At 37.3% G+C, this 23,215-nt stretch overlaps 1 protein-coding gene across 3 annotated transcripts in view; it reads right to left on the bottom strand.

Annotated features, from left to right (window-relative positions):
* Positions 1 to 23,215, bottom strand: part of LOC145243486 (long-chain-fatty-acid--CoA ligase 5-like) — a 174,500-nt gene that overhangs the window by 8,925 nt on the left and 142,360 nt on the right. For all 3 annotated transcript variants that reach the window (XM_080106429.1, XM_080106427.1, XM_080106428.1), the window contains exon 19: positions 2,630 to 2,719. In XM_080106429.1, coding sequence (XP_079962555.1) covers positions 2,630 to 2,719 — 90 coding nt within the window. The remainder of the gene's footprint in view (positions 1 to 2,629; positions 2,720 to 23,215) is intronic.

Raw genomic sequence — 23,215 nt, 5'->3', positions numbered from 1 at the left:
TTTACAAGGTCATATGATGGGGCATTATCACCATGTTTCTTTCATTTCATTAAAAGTTTCCTGTGGTGTGCACCCTTTCAAATACACAAACCGGATCACTGCTCGACATTCAACAGGCTCCATTTCACACCTGACTCAGTTCAAACACCTGTAAAACAGAAACCACAATTAATTCAAAGCTGTAATTTGCCACATAACCCGTAGAGATATAAATCATACCACATGCAAAATTTCAGCTAGATCAGACAACTGGAAGTGGGTCAGAGACATTACTTATTGCACGCCCCTCGTATCTTCGTAAAACAGAAATAATATATTTTTCATTAGAAAAAAAAAAATGGCCAGTGTTTGCATGAAAAAAAAAAATCATGAAACTTTCGTTTGGCATCGGCATTTTATGTAAACTGCATGGAAAATTCCAGCAATAGCACGGTCCTTTTTCTGTATAAGTACTAGAATTTTCAACACACCACTGCAGTAATTGTGCTATAAATTTTGTATTCGAATACTCCCATGTCGTCTGTGTTGCATCAAAGTATTAATATATTAGATTACCTCTCTCCCGTGCCATCTTCATTATAACTACTATATAACACATGTTGAAAGATATTTCTTTTAGAAACATCATTTTTCTATTGTTATTTTTGTTGCATTTTCCTTTCGACTGCACTGATATTTTATCTTTATCTATACGAAGATACACATGGGTATAGGTTTATGTATTTGTATATGGAATGGAACGTTAAAATTGTCGCCATAGAAAAAACATGATTCCATTTCCCTTTGATGAAAATAGCTTTTTTTTTGTTTTTTTTTTTTTTTTTTTTGCAGGCCAGTTGTGTACAAATCCCAAGAGTGATAGGAGGCTTCTATCACGTCTGAAAGTGACACAATATTCAACAAGTGAAATCGGAGTTGCGCTGCTGTACAATTCATGCTCTCTACCGATTTAAGTTATGACAACAGGACCATTGCCAGCACCTTCAAAATACAAATCCGGATGGTTCAACGCTTGAGGGCACAGCTAAATAAAGTTTCCGGGCACAGTTATGGTCTTTGGTGTGGTTTCAAGTGAGGGCCACTTTATATCTTCGAAGTTGGCTTGAAAATCAACACCAAAGTGTACCTGGATGTGCTGAAGAGTGTGCTCATCCCTTGGTACAATCAGGCGGCCGCTGGCAAACCCTGAGTGTGGCAGCAGGACTAGGCACTGACCCACAAGTACAAAGAGACCCAGGCTTGGCTTCAGAAGGAGTGCTACGATTTTGTACCCTTCTCTCATTGCCCCCCACTCCTCCCCCGACCTGAACGCGCTGGACTATTTCATTTAGTCATGGATCAAGAACATCACCAACATGACCTCCCACAACACCAAAGCTAGCCTGATCGCCGCCATCTGCTGGCGCTTGTAGCAAATGCATGTACCCAGTTTCGGACCTGAATTGAGGTGGTGATTGAGGCTGAAGGCGGCTACAGTGAATAAATGTCTGCCTGCTTCCCACCGGACTACAACTTGGATGTCTTCAAGTGCAACGTTAACAAATTCCTAATGAACCGCCCCCTTAAGTAAACATTTCATCAAATCTCCACACTAACGTAATGTACTTGCAATAACCCTTATCCCTGAGTGGCTTCCGGGCCTTGATAAGTGGTGATCACTGTGTAAAAAAAAAGAAAAAAAAAGCTCTACTACATAATCAAATTACCTGAATTGATTTTTGTCAATAAAAGTTTTAAAATAAAGCTGTAGTGTTGTTTTCTTTAGGGCGACAACTTTATCATTCTACCCTGTGTATGTATAGGACTTACTTCTAAATTTATGAGACGATCATTATGAATTTTTGAACAAACCCGATAAGTTCTGCATTTTTTGCCAGATAATGTCAAGCAACATGTAAGTAGATAAAATGGCTTATATTTAGTTGCTTTTAGTTTTATATGTTGAGAGGATAAAAAAAGGTGTAGAACCCTTTGATAAAAACTCAGATACTTTTGACCTTTGTGAAATTTTAATAGATATTTAAAATCAATTAATAATAATAATTTTAGTTTTGGAATATTATAAAAAAAGGATTTAAATAGATATAATGTGGGCATAACCTCTCACTAGGAAATTCAAATATTTCAGATTTTCATTAAATTTGATCCATAGTAATTGGTAGGGCTATGACAAGAGAATATTCTCATCATTATTTTGACTCTCGAGTATATATCCGACACAATCGATCGAGAACCATACCACTCCATCTAAAAGCATAAAAGATATATACTCGAGAGTCAAAATAATGAAAAGAATATTCTCTTGTCATAGCCCTAGTCATTAGACACAAATTAAGCAGGATTTTCCTATTTTCCATTTTTAGAATAAAAAATCATAGAATGAATTTTAATCAGAATTGGAATAAGGATTCTAGACATAAGATTTATTGTCATTGCATCTTGATTTTAATTTTTGTGAAGGGACATAAAAGCTGAGTAAAACATGTTTGTTTGGGGAATTAATTTTATTCTTATTATTATTCGTATTCTTCTAGTTGATCAAATTTATTTTTAAATAAACATAAATTATGTATACATTTGTAAAGGATAAAAATATGTCGGGAATTTGTAACCGAAGATCTGCATTTACCTGTAAACTGTGTCCATCCACAAAGACTTGAGCCACAAAAGGGCACTGACTGTAGACATTTTCGTTCTTTTCTGGTGCAATATATTCACCCTATGAAGTAAAGTATAAAAAAAAAATGTAAAGACCAAAATGTACAATAAACTAAGTATATATATATATATATATATATATATATATATATATATATATATATATATATATATATATATATATATATATATATATATATACGTTTTATTTTTTATTACCGTATTTTTCTGTTAAGTTACATTATTGTTTCAGCTACTTGGCTGTTTTTTTGGTCGTCTGTAGCATCCTCAGACTTTTTCTGTAAAAGTCTGAGGATTCTGTAAAGTCTGAGGATGCTACAGACGGCCAAAAAAAAACGGCCAAGTAGCTGAAACAATAATGTAACTTAACAGAAAGATACGGTAATAAAAAATAAAACGCATATCTGCTCTACAACGGTATTGAGCACTTTCTTCAGTTTTTATTAATTACCATTTCCACTAAATATATATATATATATATATATATATATATATATATATATATATATATATATATATATATATATGGAAAAATATTCTTATTATATTTCCCCTTTATTCATAAAAACCCTTTTATCAATGAAGCTCGATGTATGTTAAATATAACTACAGAGCATATACAAATAAACAACAAAAAGTCTATATTCCAAATTCCAAGATGTTGTTCATCCTACTATCTATTACTTTCAGCGTGTTAAACTGTTCAATTTTTTACAACACTTGTTTCGTAGTGCAGAACAATCATATAATTATTATGTAAATTTTTAAAATATTTTCCAACTTGACACATCAGCAGAATAAAGGTTCCTAAATTTTAAAAAGAAAAGAAAAAAAAAGAATATGAGCATGATCACATAAATTCGGAAAAATCCAAAGAGTAGTTGCAATTGTGTTTTATGATATTTACGCCATCTTTGATTTTTAATATATATATATATATACATATATATATATAATTAGCCATTTTTAATATATATATAATTGTTATATATTATATATATATATATATTATTGTTATATATTATATATATATATTATTGTTATATATTATATATATTATTGTTATATTATATATATATATATATTATTGTTATATATTATATATATATATATATTATTGTTATATATATATTATTGTTATATATTATATATATCTATATTTTTATAAAGTAATAGGGTTCGTGTGTTTCTGTCTGTGTGTACAGCTCTCCATCATCAACGAAATATAAAGGAGGTAAGAGGGTAGATCTCTCCTGGTAGAGAAACATTAGAACCCATTTTAGGATGTTTCTGTTATAGGAGACATAAGAATCCATGCCTAATTTCTTTATATACTAGTCTACAAACCACCCCCATATCGAATGACTTATGCTCATTTGCATATCACATTATATTAAATCTCTTTAACTAATTACCTCGACCTTATTACATATTGGAAATATTCTAATCATTTCAACTGTACTATTTACAAAATCTATTTAACATTTAATTATTTAATATATTTTCATTTAATTTTATATTCGATTTATTTCACTTTACGTATATTATCAAAACAATTCATTGGCGAGCAAAGCTTTATGTTTTGGGATTGTATTGAAAATGTAATGGAAATTTCAATTTCGTTCCGTTTTAATCTTTTATATTTTACTTGCCAATATAATTGAAAGAATACAATTCAACTATCGTAATTTTATATAAATAAACAAAAACAAATATTTTAAAATAAAACTTTATTAAAAAATAAATAATTTTATTTTTAAATGAAAAAAATCAATTTAGTAAAATAATTGTATTAAACACCCCCAGCCTTGTCAGCAAACCTGTAAACCTATAAAAGTTAACATTTCGAATGTAAACAGTGATTTTTCGATTTTGTTAGCGCTTGCCGCAATTAAACACAATTAAAACGGAACTAACTTTATTTCCATTCTATTTTTTAAACAACCCCCAAAACATAACGCTCTCTTCCAGTTATAGCCAATTTTTTTTTTAATTAAATAAAACAGGTCAAAATAAACAGAAAAGCGCATTTTCTTTTACATTTTTCTTACAACCATTGTCATTTAACCAACTGCAGGATATCGTTACTTTTGTGGGGTTGTTTTGAAAATGGCACGGAGATTATAATTTCGTTCCAATTTAATCTTTCTGGTCGAGCCTATTTCGAAAGCCTGTTTATCATAGATTTGAACTACAAATAATTTATTACATTTTGATTATTACTATCTTAAGACTTAAAGCTTATATTTATTTCATTTTTCTATTTATATATTGAATTAGTTATTTCCAGTCTTATTTAAACTTAGTGCTTTCTTTAAACCGGATGAACCTTTTATAAAAATATGAGTTTAACGTAAAGAACACGAACAAGGTTTTATTCAACTGAATTTCTTCCAGTTTACTAACAAAATATATAAATTTAAAAGAGATATCTATATTTTTATAAAGTAATAGGGTTCGTGTGTTTCTGTCTGTGTGTACAGCTCTCCATCATCAACGAAATATAAAGGAGGTAAGAGGGTAGATCTCTCCTGGTAGAGAAACATTAGAACCCATTTTAGGATGTTTCTGTTATAGGAGACATAAGAATCTATGCCTAATTTCTTTATATACTAGTCTACAAACCACCCCCATATCGAATGACTTATGCTCATTTGCATATCACATTATATTAAATCTCTTTAACTAATTACCTCGACCTTATTACATATTGGAAATATTCTAATCATTTCAACTGTACTATTTACAAAATCTATTTAACATTTAATTATTTAATATATTTTCATTTAATTTTATATTCGATTTATTTCACTTTACGTATATTATCAAAACAATTCATTGGCGAGCAAAGCTTTATGTTTTGGGATTGTATTGAAAATGTAATGGAAATTTCAATTTCGTTCCGTTTTAATCTTTTATATTTTACTTGCCAATATAATTGAAAGAATACAATTCAACTATCGTAATTTTATATAAATAAACAAAAACAAATATTTTAAAATAAAACTTTATTAAAAAATAAATTATTTTATTTTTAAATGAAAAAAATCAATTTAGTAAAATAATTGTATTAAACACCCCCAGCCTTGTCAGCAAACCTGTAAACCTATAAAAGTTAACATTTCGAATGTAAACAGTGATTTTTCGATTTTGTTAGCGCTTGCCGCAATTAAACACAATTAAAACGGAACTAACTTTATTTCCATTCTATTTTTTAAACAACCCCCAAAACATAACGCTCTCTTCCAGTTATAGCCAATTTTTTTTTTAATTAAATAAAACAGGTCAAAATAAACAGAAAAGCGCATTTTCTTTTACATTTTTCTTACAACCATTGTCATTTAACCAACTGCAGGATATCGTTACTTTTGTGGGGTTGTTTTGAAAATGGCACGGAGATTATAATTTCGTTCCAATTTAATCTTTCTGGTCGAGCCTATTTCGAAAGCCTGTTTATCATAGATTTGAACTACAAATAATTTATTACATTTTGATTATTACTATCTTAAGACTTAAAGCTTATATTTATTTCATTTTTCTATTTATATATTGAATTAGTTATTTCCAGTCTTATTTAAACTTAGTGCTTTCTTTAAACCGGATGAACCTTTTATAAAAATATGAGTTTAACGTAAAGAACACGAACAAGGTTTTATTCAACTGAATTTCTTCCAGTTTACTAACAAAATATATAAATTTAAAAGAGATATAAATAATAAAATAAAAAGGTTATGTAATTTAAAAGAAATACACGTACTCACAAAAGCAGAACTTTTTTTTACACATTTTTTTCTTTAAAACCATAACAATGAGACTAACAATTACCTAGATCTTAGTAATTATTTGTTTTAATAGAACTGTTTTAATTGTACTGTTTACTTAGTTAACCTAAGTTGGTATTACATTTATTTTACATTTACTTTTTTTTTTAATTATTACTTTTAGACTGTGACGTTTACACCCGGAAGTAATGAGTCACACGTAGGTCGCTTTTATTCATTCCTTTTGGTCAAGATCAAAGTGTAGTATCTGTTCTTCAGATGCTGCACTTCATTTTCTTGTTCTCTTTCGGTGGAGGAGAAATCCTTCACGACTGAGACAATTTTTATTTTTGTACCTTTTCTCCACGTTAAAAAACGACCCTGGTGTCTAACTCTGTCCCGTGGGGAGGCATAGTAAATAGGTACAATATAATTGTTTATAATTGTACTATTCAGAAATATTATTTATAGTTCGTCCATTTCAGTTAGTATACATTTCCTTTACGCTTAATTAATTTACAATCATTAATATCGTTAAACAATTCCGTTTAAAACCGAAATTATGCCACCCAAACGAAGTAGAAACGAAAGTGAGGAAGAAAGAATGGAAAGATTGGAAGCTAATAGACTAAGAGTTGCTGCAATTCGCTCCAATGAAAACAATTCAGATAGAGAAAGACGTCTAGAACTTAACAGGATACGTCAAAGAGAAAGGAGAGCAAGACTGTCAGATTTGGAAAGAGAAACCCAACGTGAAGCTGACAGAACTAGACATGCTGTAAGGCGGTTAAATTCATCACAAGATGAAATTTAAGAAAGGCAAAGATATGCACTGGAAAGAGAAGCAATATTACGATCGAATGAATTATATGAGGTAAGTAGACGTACACAAGGTCAGTTGAGAGTGGCTCAACGACATCAGAATGAATCGGAAACCCAACGAAGCTTTCGCCTATACCAAGGGCAACAACGAGAGGCTGCATGGAGAGAGAGTATGACTTTGCCCCAGCAATTGACAGAAAACGAGGCAGCTAGACAACGAATGACTGCTTTGAGACACCATGAAATAGAACACTGCAATAGAAAAGGATTGCTCTACAACAAAAATGACTCTCTCACTACAGCTGATATAGGAAAAATGGACAAAGTATGTCAACATTGCTCAGCTGTAAAATTTAAAGGAGAAACCCCTGGTTGTTGTTGTTCTTCTGGCAAAGTTGTGCTTGATAGCTTTCCACCACTGCCTCAGTTGCTTCAAGATTTGCTCTCCGGCAATGGTCCCATCTCTAAAGATTTTCTGCAAAATCTACGCAGTTATAACAATTGTTTTGCAATGACATCATTTGGTCACAAAATTGCGGCAGTACATGGGTGGAATCCTTCTTTTAGAATTCGAGGCCAGGTTTGCCACCAGATTGGGAGTCTTTTACCACCTGAAGATGAAACAGCAAAGTTTATTCAAGTCTACTTCTTGGATAGTCTGGAAGAGGAACTACATAATCGGGGACGTGACAGTAGACTCAATAGAGACATTCTCCAAAGTCTGACTGAATTTTTACATGAGAACAACAGCTTCATTTGTCAGCTGAAAACAACAAAGGAGAGGATTGAAGAAGAACACTTGGTAGAACATAAAGTTGTCATAAGGGAAGACCGAAGCCCGCAAGAAGAGCATCCACGGCGATTCAATGCTCCAACAACAACGTATGAGATTGGAATATTAATGGAGAATGAACCAACAGCTAACCGGGATATTGTCTTGCGTTTTAGAAATGATACATTAAAATGGATCTCCGAACTACATCCCCTCTACGATACTTTAATGTACCCGTTAATGTACCCCTATGGTTCTCCATCTTACAACATCTACATGAAGGCATCCAATGGGCGAAAAGTTACCCAACAGCAATTTTATTCGTACCATTTAATGACTCGGCCTGGAAACTATTTTCTCTGGTACCGAAGACTATTTCAACAATGGCTGGTGGATGTGTACTGCAAGATTGAAACAGAACGTTTACAGTTCCTGAGGCGTGAGCAACAGACCCTGAGAGCTGACAATTATAGCAACTTGAGAGATTCAATTCTTAGGGAGGATGGGAATCCAGAACAGTTTGGTCAACGAGTTGTACTTCCGGCAACTTATACAGGAGGCCCTCGATACATGTTTGAGCGTCAAAGTGATGCCATGGCATATGTTCGGCGAATGGGCCGAGCCGACCTCTTCATCATGTTCACAACAAATCCAAAGTGGACAGAAATTACAGAAAATTGTCTTCAAGGGCAAGACCCTCAGGATCGTCCAGATATTGTTGCCAGGGTTTTCAGGCAGAAGCTAAAAAAGTTACTTGAATTTATTAAAAAGGGAGGATTTGGCAGGTTGAGGGCTTTCCTGTACAGTATTGAATATCAAAAAAGAGGACTGCTGCATGCACACATCCTCACCTGGCAGGCCCCAGAGGACAAACTTCTACCAGAAAAAATGGATCTCTGCATATCTGCAGAGATCCCTGACAAAGAGGAAGATCCTGATCTTCATGCTAAAGTGATGGCACATATGGTGCATGGACCTTGTGGACCATTTAATCCAAATTGTCCATGTATGATTGACAACAAATGTTCCAAAAAATACCCAAAAGAATTTCTTCAGTGTACCAAGCAAGGCCAAGACTCTTACCCCAAGTACAGGCAAAGAAAACCAGAAGATGGAGGCCAGACTGGTACAATAAGGATGAAGAGAAATGGTCGGTATGTTAATCAAGAAATAACAAACCAGTGGATTGTTCCGCACAACAAGGTCCTCCTTCAGCAGTTCAACGCTCACATTAACGTAGAAATTTGCAGCTCGATCCAAAGCATCAAATATGTCCTCAAATACGTGAATAAAGGATGTGATCAAGCAGTGTTTGAACTACAAAGAACTGATGGAGCAGCTAACCAACAAGGCCAAGTACAAAGTCACATTGTGGATGAGATCCAGCAGTTCCAGAATTCAAGGTATGTCGGCAGTTCAGAGGCAGCCTGGAGGATATTGGAACATCCCATCCATGAACATTTCCCCCCAATTGTACAACTTTCTGTTCATCTTGAAAATGGGCAGCGTGTCATGTTCTCAGCTGATACTGCTCTGGAACGAGCCCAAGGTCCACCGCCTGCCACAACTTTGACAGCATTTTTTCAACTCTGCCATGAGGATGACTTTGCAAGGGGTCTCAAATACGTAGAAGTCCCTGAGTTTTACACTTGGAACAAATCGACAAAGAAATGGATGAGAAGAATGCGTGGGGTACAAGTTGAAGGTACTGAAAATGATGATGTATGGAAGGCACCATGCATTGGGAGAATCTACACGATTAGTCCAAAAGCAGGGGAGTGTTATTTCTTACGCCTGTTGCTCAATGAGGTTGCTGGTCCAACTTCATTTCAAAATTTGCGAGCATACAATGGTCAGGTGTTTGAAACATACAGAGCAGCGTGCCTTGCTCGAGGCCTTCTAGAAAATGACCATCACTTGCATCAAGCAGTAGGAGAGGCAAGTGCCACTCAATCACCTTCAAATTTGCGAAGCCTATTTGTGATAATTTTAACAGCCTGTGAGCCAAGAAATCCTCTTGAGATCTGGATGGCTTTTCGTGATGTAATATCTGAAGACATTCTTCACAGATACAGGCAAGAAGTTAACAATCCAGAAGCAGATTTTAATGAGGACATCTACAATAAAACTCTTTGTCTAATTGAAGAAAAAGTTCTCCTTATGTGCGGTCAACCATTGGCAAGCTATGGATTACCTGCACCAATGCAAGGGAGAGATGAAAGACTCGCGAGAGAGTATCAACGTGAAGTTACTTATAATCTTGAAGAACTTCCCTACAAGCAGAAAATATGCAAGAAAAACTGACCGATTCTCAAAGAGAAGTTTACAATTCATTCATGGCAATGTTGGAAGCACAAGGTGAAATGAACAAAAACATGATGTTTCTTGATGCTCCAGGTGGTACGGGCAAGACTTTTGTAATCAATTTGATCCTTGCAAAGATTAGATCCATGAGAAAGATTGTGCTTGCAACAGCATTCAGTGGCATTGCTGCTACTCTACTACAAGGTGGCCGCACTCTTCACAGCACTTTTAAAGTACCCTTGGATACTCATCGAATGGATCAGCCAGTTTGCAAAATTACTGGTAACTCAGCCTTGGCAAATGTAATTAGAGACACCTCTGCAATCATTGTAGACGAAGCCCCAATGACGCACAAGAGTGCTTATGAAGCAATTGACCGAACACTGCAAGACATCACAGGAAACAAGAATCCCATGGGTGGCATTCCAACCTTATTTTGCGGTGATTTCCGTCAAATCCTCCCAGTGGTTAAAAATGGCACAAGGGCTAACATTGTCAATGCAAGTTTGAAACAATCCTATCTCTGGAGGCACGTTATAGTGAAGAGACTGACTACTAATATGAGAGCCTATATCTCTGATAACACAGCTGCAGCAGACTTCTCAAAATTGCTTCTCCAAATCGGTAATGGTCAGTTTCCTATCACTTCTTCACCTGACACAATTAAGATTCCAACTGCGCTTGGTAAATGTGTCGGTAATCAGAAGCAACTGAAAGACAAAGTGTACCCAGACCTGCAAAACAATGGAAAATCACCGGATTGGCTTGCTGAGAGGGCTATTATTTCGCCATTAAACAGCAATGTGAATCATTTCATTTGAACAATTCAATAATGGATGAATTTCCAGGAGACACAAAGCAATATAAGTCAGTTGATTCAGCTACTAATGAATATGAAGCTGTTCACTACCCTGTGGAGTTTTTAAACTCTTTGGAGATATCTGGAATGCCTCCACACATTTTAAATCTCAAAATTGGATCGCCAATCATGATTCTTCGATCCTTGGAACCACCAAAAATAACAAACGGAACCAGATGTGTTATCACCAGATTGCACACCAATGTACTTGAGGCCACCATTTCCTGTGGTCCCTACAAAGGCGAAACCGTTCTACTGCCAAGGATCCCCTTAGTTCCATCGGACTCAGTACTTCCATTTAAATTCCGGAGACTCCAATTTCCTGTGAAGGTGTGTTTTGCAATGAGCATAAACAAAAGTCAAGGTCAGACATTTAACACCATTGGCGTAGACTTGACATCAGACTGCTTCAGTCACGGTATGTTCTACGTCTCCATCAGCCGGACAGGAAGTTCAGAAAAACTCTACATTCTGGCTCCAAATCAAAGCAGCAGAAATGTAGTTTACCCTGAGGCTCTTTAGTGAAAAGTTCGAGAAATGGATATGAGGAAAAACTGACATGATCTGATTGTGGTAAGTTTTTAGTATTGAATGTGCAAGATAAAATTTAAGCAAGAGTTGAAAATGACTTCAATGAAAAATTTACTATGTAACATCAAGTAACCTTCCTTTTTGATGAAAATGTTTTGTGAAGTTCCTGATCGAATTTCAGTCACTACAAGAGGTAGTTAAAATGTTAATCACCTTATGCAATCGTTGCTCTTACAACATCAACTTACTGGAAAGGTGCCCACAGATTTTGGTACCCGAGTGCGCAACAAAGCTCCGTGCGAAGCACGGGTATCTTTGCTAGTAAATAATAAAATAAAAAGGTTATGTAATTTAAAAGAAATACACGTACTCACAAAAGCAGAACTTTTTTTTACACATTTTTTTCTTTAAAACCATAACAATGAGACTAACAATTACCTAGATCTTAGTAATTATTTGTTTTAATAGAACTGTTTTAATTGTACTGTTTACTTAGTTAACCTAAGTTGGTATTACATTTATTTTACATTTACTTTTTTTTTTTAATTATTACTTTTAGACTGTGACGTTTACACCCGGAAGTAATGAGTCACACGTAGGTCGCTTTTATTCATTCCTTTTGGTCAAGATCAAAGTGTAGTATCTGTTCTTCAGATGCTGCACTTCATTTTCTTGTTCTCTTTCGGTGGAGGAGAAATCCTTCACGACTGAGACAATTTTTATTTTTGTACCTTTTCTCCACGTTAAAAAACGACCCTGGTGTCTAACTCTGTCCCGTGGGGAGGCATAGTAAATAGGTACAATATAATTGTTTATAATTGTACTATTCAGAAATATTATTTATAGTTCGTCCATTTCAGTTAGTATACATTTCCTTTACGCTTAATTAATTTACAATCATTAATATCGTTAAACAATTCCGTTTAAAACCGAAATTATGCCACCCAAACGAAGTAGAAACGAAAGTGAGGAAGAAAGAATGGAAAGATTGGAAGCTAATAGACTAAGAGTTGCTGCAATTCGCTCCAATGAAAACAATTCAGATAGAGAAAGACGTCTAGAACTTAACAGGATACGTCAAAGAGAAAGGAGAGCAAGACTGTCAGATTTGGAAAGAGAAACCCAACGTGAAGCTGACAGAACTAGACATGCTGTAAGGCGGTTAAATTCATCACAAGATGAAATTTAAGAAAGGCAAAGATATGCACTGGAAAGAGAAGCAATATTACGATCGAATGAATTATATGAGGTAAGTAGACGTACACAAGGTCAGTTGAGAGTGGCTCAACGACATCAGAATGAATCGGAAACCCAACGAAGCTTTCGCCTATACCAAGGGCAACAACGAGAGGCTGCATGGAGAGAGAGTATGACTTTGCCCCAGCAATTGACAGAAAACGAGGCAGCTAGACAACGAATGACTGCTTTGAGACACCATGAAATAGAACACTGCAATAGAAAAGGATTGCTCTACAACAAAAATGACTCTCTCACTACAGCTGATATAGGAAAAATGGACAAAGTATGTCAACATTGCTCAGCTGTAAAATTTAAAGGAGAAACCCCTGGTTGTTGTTGTTCTTCTGGCAAAGTTGTGCTTGATAGCTTTCCACCACTGCCTCAGTTGCTTCAAGATTTGCTCTCCGGCAATGGTCCCATCTCTAAAGATTTTCTGCAAAATCTACGCAGTTATAACAATTGTTTTGCAATGACATCATTTGGTCACAAAATTGCGGCAGTACATGGGTGGAATCCTTCTTTTAGAATTCGAGGCCAGGTTTGCCACCAGATTGGGAGTCTTTTACCACCTGAAGATGAAACAGCAAAGTTTATTCAAGTCTACTTCTTGGATAGTCTGGAAGAGGAACTACATAATCGGGGACGTGACAGTAGACTCAATAGAGACATTCTCCAAAGTCTGACTGAATTTTTACATGAGAACAACAGCTTCATTTGTCAGCTGAAAACAACAAAGGAGAGGATTGAAGAAGAACACTTGGTAGAACATAAAGTTGTCATAAGGGAAGACCGAAGCCCGCAAGAAGAGCATCCACGGCGATTCAATGCTCCAACAACAACGTATGAGATTGGAATATTAATGGAGAATGAACCAACAGCTAACCGGGATATTGTCTTGCGTTTTAGAAATGATACATTAAAATGGATCTCCGAACTACATCCCCTCTACGATACTTTAATGTACCCGTTAATGTACCCCTATGGTTCTCCATCTTACAACATCTACATGAAGGCATCCAATGGGCGAAAAGTTACCCAACAGCAATTTTATTCGTACCATTTAATGACTCGGCCTGGAAACTATTTTCTCTGGTACCGAAGACTATTTCAACAATGGCTGGTGGATGTGTACTGCAAGATTGAAACAGAACGTTTACAGTTCCTGAGGCGTGAGCAACAGACCCTGAGAGCTGACAATTATAGCAACTTGAGAGATTCAATTCTTAGGGAGGATGGGAATCCAGAACAGTTTGGTCAACGAGTTGTACTTCCGGCAACTTATACAGGAGGCCCTCGATACATGTTTGAGCGTCAAAGTGATGCCATGGCATATGTTCGGCGAATGGGCCGAGCCGACCTCTTCATCATGTTCACAACAAATCCAAAGTGGACAGAAATTACAGAAAATTGTCTTCAAGGGCAAGACCCTCAGGATCGTCCAGATATTGTTGCCAGGGTTTTCAGGCAGAAGCTAAAAAAGTTACTTGAATTTATTAAAAAGGGAGGATTTGGCAGGTTGAGGGCTTTCCTGTACAGTATTGAATATCAAAAAAGAGGACTGCTGCATGCACACATCCTCACCTGGCAGGCCCCAGAGGACAAACTTCTACCAGAAAAAATGGATCTCTGCATATCTGCAGAGATCCCTGACAAAGAGGAAGATCCTGATCTTCATGCTAAAGTGATGGCACATATGGTGCATGGACCTTGTGGACCATTTAATCCAAATTGTCCATGTATGATTGACAACAAATGTTCCAAAAAATACCCAAAAGAATTTCTTCAGTGTACCAAGCAAGGCCAAGACTCTTACCCCAAGTACAGGCAAAGAAAACCAGAAGATGGAGGCCAGACTGGTACAATAAGGATGAAGAGAAATGGTCGGTATGTTAATCAAGAAATAACAAACCAGTGGATTGTTCCGCACAACAAGGTCCTCCTTCAGCAGTTCAACGCTCACATTAACGTAGAAATTTGCAGCTCGATCCAAAGCATCAAATATGTCCTCAAATACGTGAATAAAGGATGTGATCAAGCAGTGTTTGAACTACAAAGAACTGATGGAGCAGCTAACCAACAAGGCCAAGTACAAAGTCACATTGTGGATGAGATCCAGCAGTTCCAGAATTCAAGGTATGTCGGCAGTTCAGAGGCAGCCTGGAGGATATTGGAACATCCCATCCATGAACATTTCCCCCCAATTGTACAACTTTCTGTTCATCTTGAAAATGGGCAGCGTGTCATGTTCTCAGCTGATACTGCTCTGGAACGAGCCCAAGGTCCACCGCCTGCCACAACTTTGACAGCATTTTTTCAACTCTGCCATGAGGATGACTTTGCAAGGGGTCTCAAATACGTAGAAGTCCCTGAGTTTTACACTTGGAACAAATCGACAAAGAAATGGATGAGAAGAATGCGTGGGGTACAAGTTGAAGGTACTGAAAATGATGATGTATGGAAGGCACCATGCATTGGGAGAATCTACACGATTAGTCCAAAAGCAGGGGAGTGTTATTTCTTACGCCTGTTGCTCAATGAGGTTGCTGGTCCAACTTCATTTCAAAATTTGCGAGCATACAATGGTCAGGTGTTTGAAACATACAGAGCAGCGTGCCTTGCTCGAGGCCTTCTAGAAAATGACCATCACTTGCATCAAGCAGTAGGAGAGGCAAGTGCCACTCAATCACCTTCAAATTTGCGAAGCCTATTTGTGATAATTTTAACAGCCTGTGAGCCAAGAAATCCTCTTGAGATCTGGATGGCTTTTCGTGATGTAATATCTGAAGACATTCTTCACAGATACAGGCAAGAAGTTAACAATCCAGAAGCAGATTTTAATGAGGACATCTACAATAAAACTCTTTGTCTAATTGAAGAAAAAGTTCTCCTTATGTGCGGTCAACCATTGGCAAGCTATGGATTACCTGCACCAATGCAAGGGAGAGATGAAAGACTCGCGAGAGAGTATCAACGTGAAGTTACTTATAATCTTGAAGAACTTCCCTACAAGCAGAAAATATGCAAGAAAAACTGACCGATTCTCAAAGAGAAGTTTACAATTCATTCATGGCAATGTTGGAAGCACAAGGTGAAATGAACAAAAACATGATGTTTCTTGATGCTCCAGGTGGTACGGGCAAGACTTTTGTAATCAATTTGATCCTTGCAAAGATTAGATCCATGAGAAAGATTGTGCTTGCAACAGCATTCAGTGGCATTGCTGCTACTCTACTACAAGGTGGCCGCACTCTTCACAGCACTTTTAAAGTACCCTTGGATACTCATCGAATGGATCAGCCAGTTTGCAAAATTACTGGTAACTCAGCCTTGGCAAATGTAATTAGAGACACCTCTGCAATCATTGTAGACGAAGCCCCAATGACGCACAAGAGTGCTTATGAAGCAATTGACCGAACACTGCAAGACATCACAGGAAACAAGAATCCCATGGGTGGCATTCCAACCTTATTTTGCGGTGATTTCCGTCAAATCCTCCCAGTGGTTAAAAATGGCACAAGGGCTAACATTGTCAATGCAAGTTTGAAACAATCCTATCTCTGGAGGCACGTTATAGTGAAGAGACTGACTACTAATATGAGAGCCTATATCTCTGATAACACAGCTGCAGCAGACTTCTCAAAATTGCTTCTCCAAATCGGTAATGGTCAGTTTCCTATCACTTCTTCACCTGACACAATTAAGATTCCAACTGCGCTTGGTAAATGTGTCGGTAATCAGAAGCAACTGAAAGACAAAGTGTACCCAGACCTGCAAAACAATGGAAAATCACCGGATTGGCTTGCTGAGAGGGCTATTATTTCGCCATTAAACAGCAATGTGAATCATTTCATTTGAACAATTCAATAATGGATGAATTTCCAGGAGACACAAAGCAATATAAGTCAGTTGATTCAGCTACTAATGAATATGAAGCTGTTCACTACCCTGTGGAGTTTTTAAACTCTTTGGAGATATCTGGAATGCCTCCACACATTTTAAATCTCAAAATTGGATCGCCAATCATGATTCTTCGATCCTTGGAACCACCAAAAATAACAAACGGAACCAGATGTGTTATCACCAGATTGCACACCAATGTACTTGAGGCCACCATTTCCTGTGGTCCCTACAAAGGCGAAACCGTTCTACTGCCAAGGATCCCCTTAGTTCCATCGGACTCAGTACTTCCATTTAAATTCCGGAGACTCCAATTTCCTGTGAAGGTGTGTTTTGCAATGAGCATAAACAAAAGTCAAGGTCAGACATTTAACACCATTGGCGTAGACTTGACATCAGACTGCTTCAGTCACGGTATGTTCTACGTCTCCATCAGCCGGACAGGAAGTTCAGAAAAACTCTACATTCTGGCTCCAAATCAAAGCAGCAGAAATGTAGTTTACCCTGAGGCTCTTTAGTGAAAAGTTCGAGAAATGGATATGAGGAAAAACTGACATGATCTGATTGTGGTAAGTTTTTAGTATTGAATGTGCAAGATAAAATTTAAGCAAGAGTTGAAAATGACTTCAATGAAAAATTTACTATGTAACATCAAGTAACCTTCCTTTTTGATGAAAATGTTTTGTGAAGTTCCTGATCGAATTTCAGTCACTACAAGAGGTAGTTAAAATGTTAATCACCTTATGCAATCGTTGCTCTTACAACATCAACTTACTGGAAAGGTGCCCACAGATTTTGGTACCCGAGTGCGCAACAAAGCTCCGTGCGAAGCACGGGTATCTTTGCTAGTAAATAATAAAATAAAAAGGTTATGTAATTTAAAAGAAATACACGTACTCACAAAAGCAGAACTTTTTTTTACACATTTTTTTCTTTAAAACCATAACAATGAGACTAACAATTACCTAGATCTTAGTAATTATTTGTTTTAATAGAACTGTTTTAATTGTACTGTTTACTTAGTTAACCTAAGTTGGTATTACATTTATTTTACATTTACTTTTTTTTTTAATTATTACTTTTAGACTGTGACGTTTACACCCGGAAGTAATGAGTCACACGTAGGTCGCTTTTATTCATTCCTTTTGGTCAAGATCAAAGTGTAGTATCTGTTCTTCAGATGCTGCACTTCATTTTCTTGTTCTCTTTCGGTGGAGGAGAAATCCTTCACGACTGAGACAATTTTTATTTTTGTACCTTTTCTCCACGTTAAAAAACGACCCTGGTGTCTAACTCTGTCCCGTGGGGAGGCATAGTAAATAGGTACAATATAATTGTTTATAATTGTACTATTCAGAAATATTATTTATAGTTCGTCCATTTCAGTTAGTATACATTTCCTTTACGCTTAATTAATTTACAATCATTAATATCGTTAAACAATTCCGTTTAAAACCGAAATTATGCCACCCAAACGAAGTAGAAACGAAAGTGAGGAAGAAAGAATGGAAAGATTGGAAGCTAATAGACTAAGAGTTGCTGCAATTCGCTCCAATGAAAACAATTCAGATAGAGAAAGACGTCTAGAACTTAACAGGATACGTCAAAGAGAAAGGAGAGCAAGACTGTCAGATTTGGAAAGAGAAACCCAACGTGAAGCTGACAGAACTAGACATGCTGTAAGGCGGTTAAATTCATCACAAGATGAAATTTAAGAAAGGCAAAGATATGCACTGGAAAGAGAAGCAATATTACGATCGAATGAATTATATGAGGTAAGTAGACGTACACAAGGTCAGTTGAGAGTGGCTCAACGACATCAGAATGAATCGGAAACCCAACGAAGCTTTCGCCTATACCAAGGGCAACAACGAGAGGCTGCATGGAGAGAGAGTATGACTTTGCCCCAGCAATTGACAGAAAACGAGGCAGCTAGACAACGAATGACTGCTTTGAGACACCATGAAATAGAACACTGCAATAGAAAAGGATTGCTCTACAACAAAAATGACTCTCTCACTACAGCTGATATAGGAAAAATGGACAAAGTATGTCAACATTGCTCAGCTGTAAAATTTAAAGGAGAAACCCCTGGTTGTTGTTGTTCTTCTGGCAAAGTTGTGCTTGATAGCTTTCCACCACTGCCTCAGTTGCTTCAAGATTTGCTCTCCGGCAATGGTCCCATCTCTAAAGATTTTCTGCAAAATCTACGCAGTTATAACAATTGTTTTGCAATGACATCATTTGGTCACAAAATTGCGGCAGTACATGGGTGGAATCCTTCTTTTAGAATTCGAGGCCAGGTTTGCCACCAGATTGGGAGTCTTTTACCACCTGAAGATGAAACAGCAAAGTTTATTCAAGTCTACTTCTTGGATAGTCTGGAAGAGGAACTACATAATCGGGGACGTGACAGTAGACTCAATAGAGACATTCTCCAAAGTCTGACTGAATTTTTACATGAGAACAACAGCTTCATTTGTCAGCTGAAAACAACAAAGGAGAGGATTGAAGAAGAACACTTGGTAGAACATAAAGTTGTCATAAGGGAAGACCGAAGCCCGCAAGAAGAGCATCCACGGCGATTCAATGCTCCAACAACAACGTATGAGATTGGAATATTAATGGAGAATGAACCAACAGCTAACCGGGATATTGTCTTGCGTTTTAGAAATGATACATTAAAATGGATCTCCGAACTACATCCCCTCTACGATACTTTAATGTACCCGTTAATGTACCCCTATGGTTCTCCATCTTACAACATCTACATGAAGGCATCCAATGGGCGAAAAGTTACCCAACAGCAATTTTATTCGTACCATTTAATGACTCGGCCTGGAAACTATTTTCTCTGGTACCGAAGACTATTTCAACAATGGCTGGTGGATGTGTACTGCAAGATTGAAACAGAACGTTTACAGTTCCTGAGGCGTGAGCAACAGACCCTGAGAGCTGACAATTATAGCAACTTGAGAGATTCAATTCTTAGGGAGGATGGGAATCCAGAACAGTTTGGTCAACGAGTTGTACTTCCGGCAACTTATACAGGAGGCCCTCGATACATGTTTGAGCGTCAAAGTGATGCCATGGCATATGTTCGGCGAATGGGCCGAGCCGACCTCTTCATCATGTTCACAACAAATCCAAAGTGGACAGAAATTACAGAAAATTGTCTTCAAGGGCAAGACCCTCAGGATCGTCCAGATATTGTTGCCAGGGTTTTCAGGCAGAAGCTAAAAAAGTTACTTGAATTTATTAAAAAGGGAGGATTTGGCAGGTTGAGGGCTTTCCTGTACAGTATTGAATATCAAAAAAGAGGACTGCTGCATGCACACATCCTCACCTGGCAGGCCCCAGAGGACAAACTTCTACCAGAAAAAATGGATCTCTGCATATCTGCAGAGATCCCTGACAAAGAGGAAGATCCTGATCTTCATGCTAAAGTGATGGCACATATGGTGCATGGACCTTGTGGACCATTTAATCCAAATTGTCCATGTATGATTGACAACAAATGTTCCAAAAAATACCCAAAAGAATTTCTTCAGTGTACCAAGCAAGGCCAAGACTCTTACCCCAAGTACAGGCAAAGAAAACCAGAAGATGGAGGCCAGACTGGTACAATAAGGATGAAGAGAAATGGTCGGTATGTTAATCAAGAAATAACAAACCAGTGGATTGTTCCGCACAACAAGGTCCTCCTTCAGCAGTTCAACGCTCACATTAACGTAGAAATTTGCAGCTCGATCCAAAGCATCAAATATGTCCTCAAATACGTGAATAAAGGATGTGATCAAGCAGTGTTTGAACTACAAAGAACTGATGGAGCAGCTAACCAACAAGGCCAAGTACAAAGTCACATTGTGGATGAGATCCAGCAGTTCCAGAATTCAAGGTATGTCGGCAGTTCAGAGGCAGCCTGGAGGATATTGGAACATCCCATCCATGAACATTTCCCCCCAATTGTACAACTTTCTGTTCATCTTGAAAATGGGCAGCGTGTCATGTTCTCAGCTGATACTGCTCTGGAACGAGCCCAAGGTCCACCGCCTGCCACAACTTTGACAGCATTTTTTCAACTCTGCCATGAGGATGACTTTGCAAGGGGTCTCAAATACGTAGAAGTCCCTGAGTTTTACACTTGGAACAAATCGACAAAGAAATGGATGAGAAGAATGCGTGGGGTACAAGTTGAAGGTACTGAAAATGATGATGTATGGAAGGCACCATGCATTGGGAGAATCTACACGATTAGTCCAAAAGCAGGGGAGTGTTATTTCTTACGCCTGTTGCTCAATGAGGTTGCTGGTCCAACTTCATTTCAAAATTTGCGAGCATACAATGGTCAGGTGTTTGAAACATACAGAGCAGCGTGCCTTGCTCGAGGCCTTCTAGAAAATGACCATCACTTGCATCAAGCAGTAGGAGAGGCAAGTGCCACTCAATCACCTTCAAATTTGCGAAGCCTATTTGTGATAATTTTAACAGCCTGTGAGCCAAGAAATCCTCTTGAGATCTGGATGGCTTTTCGTGATGTAATATCTGAAGACATTCTTCACAGATACAGGCAAGAAGTTAACAATCCAGAAGCAGATTTTAATGAGGACATCTACAATAAAACTCTTTGTCTAATTGAAGAAAAAGTTCTCCTTATGTGCGGTCAACCATTGGCAAGCTATGGATTACCTGCACCAATGCAAGGGAGAGATGAAAGACTCGCGAGAGAGTATCAACGTGAAGTTACTTATAATCTTGAAGAACTTCCCTACAAGCAGAAAATATGCAAGAAAAACTGACCGATTCTCAAAGAGAAGTTTACAATTCATTCATGGCAATGTTGGAAGCACAAGGTGAAATGAACAAAAACATGATGTTTCTTGATGCTCCAGGTGGTACGGGCAAGACTTTTGTAATCAATTTGATCCTTGCAAAGATTAGATCCATGAGAAAGATTGTGCTTGCAACAGCATTCAGTGGCATTGCTGCTACTCTACTACAAGGTGGCCGCACTCTTCACAGCACTTTTAAAGTACCCTTGGATACTCATCGAATGGATCAGCCAGTTTGCAAAATTACTGGTAACTCAGCCTTGGCAAATGTAATTAGAGACACCTCTGCAATCATTGTAGACGAAGCCCCAATGACGCACAAGAGTGCTTATGAAGCAATTGACCGAACACTGCAAGACATCACAGGAAACAAGAATCCCATGGGTGGCATTCCAACCTTATTTTGCGGTGATTTCCGTCAAATCCTCCCAGTGGTTAAAAATGGCACAAGGGCTAACATTGTCAATGCAAGTTTGAAACAATCCTATCTCTGGAGGCACGTTATAGTGAAGAGACTGACTACTAATATGAGAGCCTATATCTCTGATAACACAGCTGCAGCAGACTTCTCAAAATTGCTTCTCCAAATCGGTAATGGTCAGTTTCCTATCACTTCTTCACCTGACACAATTAAGATTCCAACTGCGCTTGGTAAATGTGTCGGTAATCAGAAGCAACTGAAAGACAAAGTGTACCCAGACCTGCAAAACAATGGAAAATCACCGGATTGGCTTGCTGAGAGGGCTATTATTTCGCCATTAAACAGCAATGTGAATCATTTCATTTGAACAATTCAATAATGGATGAATTTCCAGGAGACACAAAGCAATATAAGTCAGTTGATTCAGCTACTAATGAATATGAAGCTGTTCACTACCCTGTGGAGTTTTTAAACTCTTTGGAGATATCTGGAATGCCTCCACACATTTTAAATCTCAAAATTGGATCGCCAATCATGATTCTTCGATCCTTGGAACCACCAAAAATAACAAACGGAACCAGATGTGTTATCACCAGATTGCACACCAATGTACTTGAGGCCACCATTTCCTGTGGTCCCTACAAAGGCGAAACCGTTCTACTGCCAAGGATCCCCTTAGTTCCATCGGACTCAGTACTTCCATTTAAATTCCGGAGACTCCAATTTCCTGTGAAGGTGTGTTTTGCAATGAGCATAAACAAAAGTCAAGGTCAGACATTTAACACCATTGGCGTAGACTTGACATCAGACTGCTTCAGTCACGGTATGTTCTACGTCTCCATCAGCCGGACAGGAAGTTCAGAAAAACTCTACATTCTGGCTCCAAATCAAAGCAGCAGAAATGTAGTTTACCCTGAGGCTCTTTAGTGAAAAGTTCGAGAAATGGATATGAGGAAAAACTGACATGATCTGATTGTGGTAAGTTTTTAGTATTGAATGTGCAAGATAAAATTTAAGCAAGAGTTGAAAATGACTTCAATGAAAAATTTACTATGTAACATCAAGTAACCTTCCTTTTTGATGAAAATGTTTTGTGAA

This window comes from Euprymna scolopes, chromosome 22 (assembly GCF_053919585.1).
Source record: "Euprymna scolopes isolate OS-2025 chromosome 22, ASM5391958v1, whole genome shotgun sequence".
In the NCBI taxonomy this organism is placed as follows: domain Eukaryota; kingdom Metazoa; phylum Mollusca; class Cephalopoda; order Sepiida; family Sepiolidae; genus Euprymna; species Euprymna scolopes.
Note: the sequence above shows the minus strand (reverse complement) of the source record. Positions and strands in the feature narration are given on the sequence as shown.